The sequence below is a fragment of the Manis pentadactyla genome, chromosome 16, assembly GCF_030020395.1.
Source record: "Manis pentadactyla isolate mManPen7 chromosome 16, mManPen7.hap1, whole genome shotgun sequence".
In the NCBI taxonomy this organism is placed as follows: domain Eukaryota; kingdom Metazoa; phylum Chordata; class Mammalia; order Pholidota; family Manidae; genus Manis; species Manis pentadactyla.
Window position 1 is genome coordinate 26,386,273 of NC_080034.1, and position 12,072 is coordinate 26,398,344.

Consider the following 12,072-nt stretch of genomic DNA (forward strand, 5'->3'; position numbering starts at 1 on the left):
ACCTGCTCATGGACTGCACAGCATTGAGATGACAAGAAAAAGCTAAAGAGTGAAAGAGAGAAAAGGAAGGAGGGAGGGAGGAAGGGGAGAAAGGCAGGCAAGGAGAGAGGAAATTGTTCACAGAGTTAGATTTATTCCATGAAAGAGCTGTCCTTTTTCCTGAGAGTATGCTCTGCCTTTTTTTGGAAGTGGTGTTAAATGTCTTCTTTGAGATGATCTTGGTAGCAGATGACCAGGTTTTTGTTGGTTTGGTTTGATTTTGCTTATGCGTTTTGTGAGCTCATTCAGTACAATTAAAAACTGGCCATCCCCTGTTAGTTCTCCAACTTGGGGGGAAATTGTTCTACTCTGGAAAGCTGCCTCCAGGCCCCACCACCCACTTACCCCCCTAGACTCTCGGACTACAGATGAGGTGCCCCTGAGTCACTGAGTCCCCTCTTCCAGCTGTCTGCAAAATCAGCCCTGGGCTCCCAGGAGCAGGAGTTGGGGGGAGGCAGGTAACTTTCTCCCAGATGTTGGGGAGCCCCTCTCCTCCTCCCTTGGCCAGTCTGCTTGAAGGAGGCACACTTGACAGGACACAGGATGAAGCATCCTCTGCAGTGGTTTAATAGGAAGTTTGGAGATGGGGAATGCACTGGAACTGGAAAACTTGGGAGTGAGTCTTGGTTCAGCTGCTTAAAAACTGTGTGAACTTTTGCAAGAGGTGTAATCTTTTTGGAGCTGATAAAAACTTTCAGAGTTGCCAAGAGAATAAAATTGTAATATATATGAAGAGCTCTATAAAACATGATATGGAAGAGCTGTGAAAATATAATCTATTATTACAAGATCCCTCTCTCCCTCCCTCTTACCAAATTTTCACAGGAAAATTCAGCACTGCTGAGTCGATAGCTAAGAATTTTGGCTCACTCGTGCCCACATTTGGTGTGGGGACAGTTAGATGACCTTAGAGGTCAGCAGTCTGATTTTCAACTATTTATTAGGTTTTAATGATATAGGGTCTATCAGGGCATCAAGAGTTGTATAGGTAATTTGAATGTATACCCAAAGCCAACTACCACTGTTTACAGGAACTGAAGTAGTGAAAAGACACCTAAACTAATTAGAGAAGTTGTAGCTTATCAAATGCCCTGACATAATAATCTCATTTAACTCAAAAAAAATTGAGTAATACTCTTCCAAATCATACATGAAAAGCAGAGGTTTCTAGAGATTAAATTACTGCCCAGGTTCTCACCATCAGAGTGGCAAAGACAAGACGCTAAACTAACTGAATTCAGACTGACTCAGAAGCCTCACTCCCCCTGTGCTGTTGGAGAACGAACATGGCACCCAACTCACCTGCCATGGGGGGAAATCCTTTGGATAGGGTATCAAGGGTCAGACTGTTCCAACGTTATCACTTATCAGAAAGGCGAATTCGGACCCATCCTTTCTGATAGGTAGGTCCTGTAAGATTCATAGAAAAAATGTAAAATCCCCTCAAATAAATTCCAGGGAAGTGATTATAGAAAACAAAAATAAAATACTCAGCAATTGTAAAAATTATAATCACTCACTGTCTCTAAAGAGCTCACCATTAGCCAAGATAGGCTTTTTTTTTTTTTTTTTTTTTTTGCCATAAATGAAGTATAATACAATGTCATTTATTTTTCTTGGTAGTTCTGGAAAATGGAATTGCTCATACCCGAAGGGTTAAATACAGTATTTTTGTCTTATTTATGTGAACATTAGCAAGCACCCCGGACTAATACTGGGCATGATCCCATCAGTATACATTAGACATTACACAGGCATCTGTTACTCATGTTAAACATCTAATTGGGGGAGTGGAAATATAATATAATAAGGAACATGTCTATATGAGGAAAACTGAACTCCAAAATGCTTTAAATTACAACATGATGCCTTCCACTTTATTTAATCAAGTCCTTTCTCATAACTCAGTTAAAATGAGAGGGAAGAGAAGAGAGAGAGGGAAAGTAATACTAAAATTTATTCCTAATTTTAACTCTGAAGTATACAATAATCATAGTGATTTGGTGAAATAGTTTGAAGTTTCCAAAGCAAAAAAGGAATAGTTCTGCATTTTTCCTGTAAGGCCTCTCTTCAAGAAGATAAATACAGAAACCTTACCTTAATCATTCTAATATTCCAACCGAGGAAAATTAAGAAGTTGGTGACATTAACACGTATGTTGTAGAAATAGACATGGACCAATGGTGGTGGGTCTGATTGACAAGGGTCAGTATCAGAAGGCTTACTGGAGTTCTCAGAAACTTATAGACAAAACAAATTCGACTGCCCAAGCATTTCAGTTACATCCAGTGAGGTGACCCATGTGGCTGCTTTTATATGCTAGAGTCTGATTGACTTAAAAAATGGGGAGAAGCAGCAAATAAAGTCTGTGTACTTAAGAATTCAATCTTGTCCATCTGGCAAGCCATCTCTCTTCTTTCAAGTCCCTCCTGCCCCTAAGTCACCAAAAGGTGGTGACGGCCCGTGATGATGGCCTCACATAGCAGCTGTGGAAGACACACTCCCACCTTGAGGGCATCCCTGTCCTCCATTCAGGAAACTTCCAAATGAAAGGAGGTCCATTAGAACAGGAGTCAACCAACTACCCATTTTCCTAAATACAGTGTCCTGGAATGCAGCCGTGCTATGTGTTGACATATTGCCCAAGGCTGCTTTCACCCTACAAAGGCAAATGGAGTCCACCTGGCCCACAAAGGGCTAAAATATTTACAGTCTGGTCCTTTACAGAAAGATCTGCTGATGCCGGTACTAGAAAGAGCACCAACCACGGAGCACCAAGATGAGCATGTTTAAACTCCAAAGCTCCAGGTCTGAATCCCTCTATAACCCCAGCACACCTAAGGTGGGCAAAACCTATTTCCATCAGCAATATCATCTTAACTCCCAGTACACACATATGCGAGAAAGGCACTTGCCATGACACTAGTGAAATTTAAGCTTCCGGGTCACTCCCTTGCCCAATTCCTTGGGAGGGGCCCTTGCGATGTGTTCCTCTGGTTATAGGTTTGTATATTTTAAGAAATAAGATATAGACACCACTGTCTCTTTCCATTAGAGGTTTCCTTCCATCAGTCTTCTCTAAGTGTTGGGTACCGACTTCGCTGGGTCAGAGAGAGGCCCCTGGGGAACCAGCACAGCTCAGGACCTGGCCTTCCACAGGCCTCCACCTCGCCCTCTGTGTGCTAGAAGGGATGTGGGGATGTTGTGGATCCAGTTAAAAACAGAAGTTGAGTTGGGTAGCTGGTGCTGCATCTAGTTTGGATTTAGTGGAATTCAATCCACTGGAATCCACTGGAATCCAGATGGCAGAGATGGACAGAGAGAAGCTGTCTCATAACCACTTCTCTTTATGGTTAATTTATTGGCAGTCCTCCCACATTAGGAATGATGTACAGGGATAGTCCTATTGCCCAGGGCACTGGCCCACTGGCGTCGTGACACAGACGTGCAGCCATACTGTCCTAGCACTACATGAACATGTCCTACGGCACCCACCGCTAAGACTGTGGTCGGGGGAGGGCAGAAAAAGTTTGAAATGTGTGAAACCGGAAGCTAGTCTATGGAAAATTCTACCCAGCCTTATAAGGAGTTCATGTATGAAAGAAACTTAACAGATTTTTCCCAAATACGACAACAGTCTTAAAATGTTGAATGACATTATGAATCACACGCTGTGATGCTGAAAAATTCTTTTTTATCAATAATAAAAATCTTTTTCAATTAACCATGGTAAAGAAAAGGTCAAATTGTCTGTTTCTTTCTGCCAAAAATTATGTAATATTGCAGTTACATAAAGACATGATCAAAGAGCCAACAAATGTATGGAAACCGGTGTTATGGAGTGTCAAACCATTCGTTAATAAAAACATGCTGTTTTCTAGATTTTGTGATGTCTGTGGTCGGTTTTCAAAATCAGCTATATGTTACAATTTTATTTTTATTCTAAATCCTTTTTCATCAATAGGGCCTCCCAAATTATATAAGTTTTAGTCCCACAAAATCTGGCCTACTTACATTCTTGCACATCTGCATATAATATTAAAACAGAAATTTTCTTTTCTCTTTTAATGCTGTCATCATAACCTACTGCACTGACGTGGCCCAGGAATGGAGTAGGATTTGCAGTTGAAAAAACACTTCCTTAAAAATCCTTGCAAACAAATTGTTATTTAAAGTGCATCCATTACTACATGGAGCATGACTTCTTCCAAATTACCTTGCTAAATGTCCTGGATGGGATGGAATGAGCCTAAATTTCAGAGCTCAGATAACCTAGATCAGATCCTGACCTCACTTTTTGTGTCTGTCTGTTTCTGAACATATTTAGCTTTGCTGAGCCTCGGTTTTTTTATCCATCAAACAGGGAAAATGGTGCCCACATTGCTGGGTGAGAGGGAGGTCCCTGGGTTGCAGGCACAGTCCGGACCTGGCCTGTCCACAGGCCTGCACCTCACCATGCGTGGCTCTCTAGGGACCCCCCGTGGCTCGTGCACAGAGAACACAGCTGGCAAAGAGACACTCGGAGGAAAGCCTCTGTAATTAATGTCATATTCACTCAATTTCAGGTCTAGACAATATTTTTCTAAAACAATTACTTCCAAGGGCCAGTAATAAAAACAGAACAATGTCAGTCATCAGAACTAAGAAAAGGGAGGATAAATACTGCCTGACGGGTCCGTTCTAACTTTGATCCAAAATTCTGCATTCCTCTGGGAGACTTGTAGTAAATGATTTCCACACTTCCCGCGGCTGTTGGTCCTTGCTATGCACAGCCTGTGTCTCAGGAACAAAAAGACAGGAATGCAGAGAGAATATGGCTTAAACACTCTCTTTTAAGGGATCCAGAAGGCTTAGTGACTGGGGTAGCAGATATTAACTGCCCTCCTGAGATCATGTCCTACATACAGTGTGAGACAGGTACTCTGAAAGCTATGGGCAGCCCCTAACCTCTGACCTAGAGAATTTCCCCAAAGGGCATTCCAGGTGTCTGAAATTCCCGTCTGCTAGTTAGGGTTCTCCCCTAAGAGCAGCTGCCTGTTTCCCTGGAGCAGCAGAGGAGCAGTTGAAAGGGACTGCAATCTTCCCTGGTGCTGGGCCCGTTCAAAGGGGTCCCTGCTCTTCCTCATCCTACCGCTATTCTCACCCCATCTTCATTCTTCCTAACTAGTTCAGGATCAGGGACTACAGAAGGCACAGGTCACAGCCAGCAAAGTATCGTGGCTTTGAGAGGGTGACATTTTGGTGGGATCTCGTGCAAATAGTGCCCCTGAAAATGGGCAAAGTTGTAGTCCAGGTGCCAGCAACTTGAAGTGGTCCAGAGAAGCGTGTCCACGTCCCCCTCCACAGAGAGAGAGAAACTGAGACTAGAACAAAGAAATAGAGAGACTGACAAGAAGAAAAGGAGAGAAAGAGATGGGACAGAGAGAGCAAGGGAGCTAGAGACAGAGGCTGAGAGTCTTTGCTACAGTCCAAGGGAATAAACCCAAGGCTTTTCAGTAAATAGAATTCAGCAGAGAAGCAGGCAGATGTTCCCACAAGCACAGGGCACAGCAGGGCACAACAGCCCAGCACTCAGACCTCTTTGCCCAACCTGGCGTTTTATCACTGGAGGGAGCTCTCCTGATTAGCAGGGGCCCTGGGAGTCATTAGTGTCTGTACCACCACTTTAGATTCCCATATTTGAATGAAGAGAAGCCTTTGTGATACACAAGGAAAACCTGCCTCCTCCTCCCCACCGAAACCCCCCTGGTTCTGAACCTGGGGATATTTAGAATAATACTGCTCACAGCAACCCAAAGTGGCATGCCATCTGCTGAGTATACTCACTCCCCAGGCACCCAGCAATGCATTTTAGAGTTCCACTGCATCCTCCAAAAATGGGTCTTCCTCCTGTGGTTTCTCTAACCCAATCAAAAATCTCCTTCTCTTGTGAGAATATTCTCAGCTAAATTCCAGGGGGAAATGGATCTAACTAAATCTTACTCATGTGTGAGTGACTGACAATCTTCCTCAACCCTTCCCAGAGCATTAACACTATAAAAGAGCAACTTCAGACAAAAACAAACGAAAACCCCCACAACAAATCTCTAATTGGTAGGGTTTTCAGGTAGGGTGGCAAAGGGAAGCAAAGAATTTCAGGAATGACGAGAGCCTTCACGGAAGGCCCGCTGGTCTCCCAGGGCTTGTTAAGTCACATCGTGAGGGCAACTGCTTACTAAGGCCAAAGCTGCTTCTACATCTAGGAAGTCACACTTCTCCTCGGATCAGAAACCTGACACATCAGCTTTCTGCCATTGCATCCGAGCAGGAGAGTCAGGTAATATAAGGCAGAGCTTCTCAAAGTGTGAGCCCCAGGCCATCATCATGATTCACATTAGAAATGCAAAAATTCCTGGGCCCCTCACCAGACCTACCAAATCAGAAGCTCAGGGGGATTGAACCCAGAAATCTCTGTTGCAACAAGCCCTCCAGGGAATGCCGAGGAATCGCCAGATTGGGAACCACCTGTAGAGCTTGGTGAACTGGGAACCTCCCTCATGCTCCAACTAACTTGACCCCTTGAGAAATTCAACTCACTTCTGGGAGCCTCAGTTTCCCCAAATACAAAATAATTGTTGGAATTTAATCAGAATCCTGTGGAAAACTGGTTTCATCAGATGCTCTGCAGAAATATTTTATGGCCAGAGCACTCTGGGAAATCCCTTCTTAGATACCCATAATACACGATAGCCCTTCAAAGAGCATGGCTGTCCTCTGGGTCATTCCCCTCTGAGACAGGCAGGGGTTGAAGAAACGAGAAACTGCAATGATAGTGGCTGTCTTGCCGATGCCTGAGCACCGTCATCAGCTCAGTCCTGCCCGGGTCCTGCTATTCTCTGTACGAGCGTCACTCTGCTCTCGCCTCCCCTCCTCCTAGGATGTCTTCCTCACCTCTCCTGCTGTTTTCCCACATGCCTCACCTCTTGCCCTCTAAGCTGTTTAATGTCCCACTCCATCTTTGGTTTCTGTCCAGGTGGCAGAGAAGGATAAGATTGTCCATGGCACTAAGAAAATCAGGGAATGCACACTAAGTCACAACGTAGATAAACTCTGGTCTAGGGCACAAGCTGCAGCAGATACAGGCCGGAGTGCAGCCAGCCAGCTGACCTGGAGCTGTGCGGTGTGGACCTGCAGGCTGTTACAGTTGGAAGAGACCCTGGTGGCCCCCTAAACCCTCAGGTTCCACATGTTAATGGGCATGACCCAGAAGGACAGCCATACCCAAACATGTTTCCCATGCATGATGTAAACACAGCTAAGCAGGCTTCTTTATTTATGTTTGGATTTGGGGGGTCTTTCTGATGAGTCACATGCATGGAACACCCTAACAGCTGAAAGCAAAAAGCAGATGATGCCAATAATAATAATCATTACGAACTAATAACCATTAGACTGTTCTGCAGTTTACAAGGTATTTCTGCACAGTTTTTTCCCTTAATCTTGGTTATAACAAAGCAGTGAAATAGCAATTATTCTTATCTCCATGTTGCAGATAAAACTGAAGCTCAGTGGGATTTTTCCCCCAGGTCTCAGAGCCTATAACTGGGAGGAACTGAATTAGATACTAGGGCTATTCTCCCATATCCTGGGTGACAGCGGTCTCCAAGGGCACATTATATACTCTGCTAAATCAATTTCATCAAAAACCCTCATCAGTTTGTGAAATGGTAAAGTGACCTCACACCAACCCACTGCAGCCCTGGCAACAGACTGGACAGTCCCTAGTAGTGTAATGGCTAAGAAAGTGATGTTAGAATCGATTGCTCAGGATTGACCCCCAGCTCCCCACACTAGTGTGTGATTTGAGATTTTGTGGGACTAATTGTGCAAAGTGTTTAGCCCGGTGCCTGGCATATTTCACTGCTGAGTGTTGGCTACACATCCATCATTGTCAGAAGACAAATCTTAGCTGTGTTCAGGCACTGGGAAAGATAATAGTAAGGCCCTGAGGGATGTAAAGCCGCGGACCATGCTTAAACCAAGGAGACGAGGAATGCAGATGACAGTGCACTCAGACCGCAGGTTCTGTTTGAAATCTTCACTTTGCCATTTAATTCCAGGTGGCCTTGAGCAAAGAACTAAAATGTTCAGTTTCTCTTCTGCTTATTGGGGGTTGTAATGCCCAACTCGCTTTCTACACAAGACGGTTTGAAGGTCAAACAGGCCAGGCACCATTGGTTGCCTACCTAATAGCCACTCACCTCAACCTCCTGATAATGGAACCCCAGCTTTGTTCAGGTATCACTTCTTCCACATGGTCATGCACCTCAGGGAATGTGCTCTGGTCTAAGCTCATGAAGGTGGCTCCATTCTCCCTGCAGTTTACAGGTGAAAGTCAGGGCAGATAATGCAATTCTGACCACTGAGCTGTGGGGTGAGGTCCCCTGGGAGGTTGGGTTTCCTTGATTTTAAAAAGACTCATAAGGAAGAAATGGTACCTTCTCCCCCTGGACATGGCCACATCTGGATGGGATACTGGCTCACTGCTGCAGACAGCTTCCTGCCATAAGGGGAAACGCTTGACCAGCCCTCTGAGGACGGCAAAGCAGAGAGATGGAAAGCATCTGGGTCTTTGATAATGTCACCAAGCCACTTAATTAACTGATCCTAAGATGCCCTCATTCTGCAATTGCCATGTGAAATAATGTGTTATTTGCTTTCAGCATTGGAGTCAGGGTACCAAGCTGCTTGCCACTCCAAGCAACCCAACATATGTCAGGCAATGTATCACAGTACAGCACCGCCTTCTGTATATATGGAGCTGTTATTTGGACTGAGTGCTCCAAACTCTCCGTATACATTGGAAAACTATAAAAAAATGACACAGAAAAGACCCAGGGCACGGCAGTGCTCAGGAGACAGGGCATAGATCAGGATGCGGAACAGAACTGGCACAACACTGAGCCCAGCTGAGCTTCGGCTTATTGCCCTTTCATGAGATTCAGAACTACGCCTTCCAGATTTTTTTTTTATGTTCAACCATGAGTGAACCTAAGAAGTGTTCACTAAGATGAGTGGCCTACGAAGTAAAGGAGCAAATTCTCTCATTTCACCATATTTATGGGTAATCTCTTTGGCATCCAGATTTCCAAAGTTTGTATCTATTGTGCATCAGAACACAGGCAAACCAGCTACATGAAATAATCTGGATGTCACAAGGCCATTGCTTCTATTTTTTGTTAAGTGACATGGAGAGGTGCTGGCTGTACCAAGCATTCCATTTTCCAAATAGAATACTTTGTTTGGCCAGGCCAGATATGACCTAACGATGGAGATTCAATTGCATCTGAAGGGAAGATAAATTAAAATATAAGTATTAAAACTTCACATTCTTACTAAGCTGAACATATGGCAGGATTTTTTTTTTTCTTCTAGTAGCTGTTCACTCTGATTATTCTCTCTGGATTGATGGCAAGTGGTAAATGTTTTCAAAATTATTTTAAATGCTGTTGGGCTGTGTTGTTTTGAATTTTGTATTGGGAAGGCAGGCAACTGTTCCTGGTAAAGAACTAAGACGATGTCACAGGAACAATGTCTTGATCAGACTTGTGACTCTCAGGAATGACAAAACCCATGTTCATTCCTGACACATAGTAATTGCTCAACAAATATGTTTTAAAGAACTGAAGCACAATATCCTGTTTATTCTAAGCAGAAGACCCTGAGTGTCACCTAAAGATGGCAGTTTAATATTCCATGAACTGTTTTGAGATGTAAATTGTAATAAATTAGTAGAATAAATGTTGCATTCATGGAAAACCTATGCTTTTTAAAAAATATATGGCCATGACAATTGAGGTCCTTGATGAGCCATGGGATTCACATACTCTAGGCACCTTAAATGGAAGCATTTATATAACAAGCATGAAATCTGGAGTCCACTGAACTGGAATTCTGTCCCTGGCTTCTCCACCAAGTAGTTGCATGGCCACAGGTAAAAAAAAAAAAAAAATCCAACCTCTACACCACAGCATCTTTATTGGCCAAATGGATGGTGACAAGAGTGACTGCCTTAGACTGTGTTTTTGAGGATGGGCTGAGATAATGCGTCAAAAGTGCCCTCATCACGGTGTCTGGCATATTAGTCTTTGTCAGAATCTCCCAAAATAAAATGAATGAATGAATGAATGAATGAATAAATAAATGAGCTAGGTAGGTGATAGCTTTCCAATCCCATCTATGATACTATGTAGCCTAGTTCTATATAACCAATTCATGGGTAATATACACAGAACTCAACTAACTAGATTCTCAACTAACTAACTCAATTAATCTGATTCTTTGATTAACCAAGGTTGTTTCTACTATTGCGTGTATCTTACTGTGCCATCATTATTGGTCTGCAAATTTCTCGATAGCTAGAAAGTGAAAGTCAAGCAGGCATGGATAATAATCATCTTTTTATCTCCAATATACAACTCAGCACTTGGCACTTAATAATAAAATGAATAAGTGAATAAAGGATTTTGCTTTGAGCCAGACTTGTTTTCTGTAAAATATTAAGGGATTGACAGGTAATCCATTGGTAATTACTAAGACAAGTCAAGATGAAGCTACTCCAGAGAGCCCTCTCTGTAGGCTGAAAACTCTAGGCTCCCATTGCCACCCGGCTGCGGAATGAAAACCACATTGCGTGGCAATTGACATTGTGTTCTTCTAACATCAAGAGATTCAAGACAGCCTGGCTCCTGCCATCTTAAGAGCAATTCTGCCCCAACACACTGGCTACTGTTCTGTCTATTGAATTGCAACCTTTTTTTCCCTGGGTATCGATAAACAGCTGCAGAGTCAAATTAGTACTGTTTACTGTCAAATTAAGATGGAAACCGATCCTTTCTGTTCTTTGTTTACAGAGCCCGTACTGCTTGTCCCAAAGCTCCAGCGATACTAAATGCGAATGGACGGCTTCTGACAGTGGATGCTGTCCCAGATCAAACAGAAGGCAGATTTTGTTTGTCTTCTAAAATAAACTATCTTTTCAGGTTCATGGGTTCGGAATAACAGCTATCATATTTCGCCAGCTGTTTTTTATTCCTTTGCTAATTTTACAGCCTGGTCTTTTAGAAGGAGGGCTCTGTCTTTGTTCCATTCCTATGGTGCTGGTTCAAGGCCAGGGGAGCAGAATATTCATAGACATTTAGGAAGCCAAGAGAGAGAAGAGTGTGTTTGTGATTTGGATGCATGGATAATAGCATTCTGAAAACTCATCGTGAAATAAACTGTGTTTATTGTCAAAACCTAAATACTGTAGCAATTTCTAAGTAATAGAGGTTTTCAAATCCTGGTGCTGTTACTTAACATTTATTTTCTCTGCAGGCTCTTTGCCATTTGCATATTCGATAAGCAGACCTACATATTCTTCTAAATTCTTTTCCTAAAATGTTGAACTAGATGAGAGCATACCACTTGGAAACAAGTGGAAGCAGATTGACATCATTCTGACGGATTCCACCATTTAGACGGTATGTTTTAAAATGAGCCAAATGTGTTGTCCTGCTTACATCTCATATCTGGTTCATCAGCCTGTTAGGAAGAAGAATCTTCCAAGTTGTCTCGCTGCAATCCAGACACTCTACTTCTATTCCATTTTCCAGATGAGTCAGGCAACCCTTACAACAAAGGGAACGATATGTGCTCACATGAAGAGTTCTCAGGGAGCACGCACTGCCTCCTGTCACTTACAACATTACAACTTCTTTATTTCATGCCCACAAGCCCAGTACTCAATAGCTTGATCTTGAATCTCCTCAAAGAAGTCCATCATGTTGATTATTTAGCAGTTAGTAGAATCTGCCTTCTTACCCTTTTTGAAGATAGGGCCATTAATTTGCCAAATTCATTTACCATTCATTTCACAAAGAGTAATTTTACATACACTATATCATTTAATCATCATGATTTTAAAGGGAAAGTACCATATCCCCACTTGATAAATAATGCAGAGAGGTTAACTACTAGAACTGAAACCTGCTTGCTATTGCTAGTCTACACCCT

At 43.0% G+C, this 12,072-nt stretch overlaps 1 protein-coding gene across 1 annotated transcript in view; it reads left to right on the forward strand.

Annotated features, from left to right (window-relative positions):
* LOC118933248 (chloride intracellular channel protein 5) overlaps window positions 1–11,218 on the forward strand; it is a 137,083-nt gene extending 125,865 nt beyond the window's left edge. Inside the window, exon 6 of the mRNA XM_036927334.2 lies at window positions 10,932–11,218. Coding sequence (XP_036783229.2) covers window positions 10,932–11,042 — 111 coding nt within the window. The 3' untranslated portion in view covers window positions 11,043–11,218. The remainder of the gene's footprint in view (window positions 1–10,931) is intronic.
* Window positions 11,219–12,072: the final 854 nt, after the last annotated feature.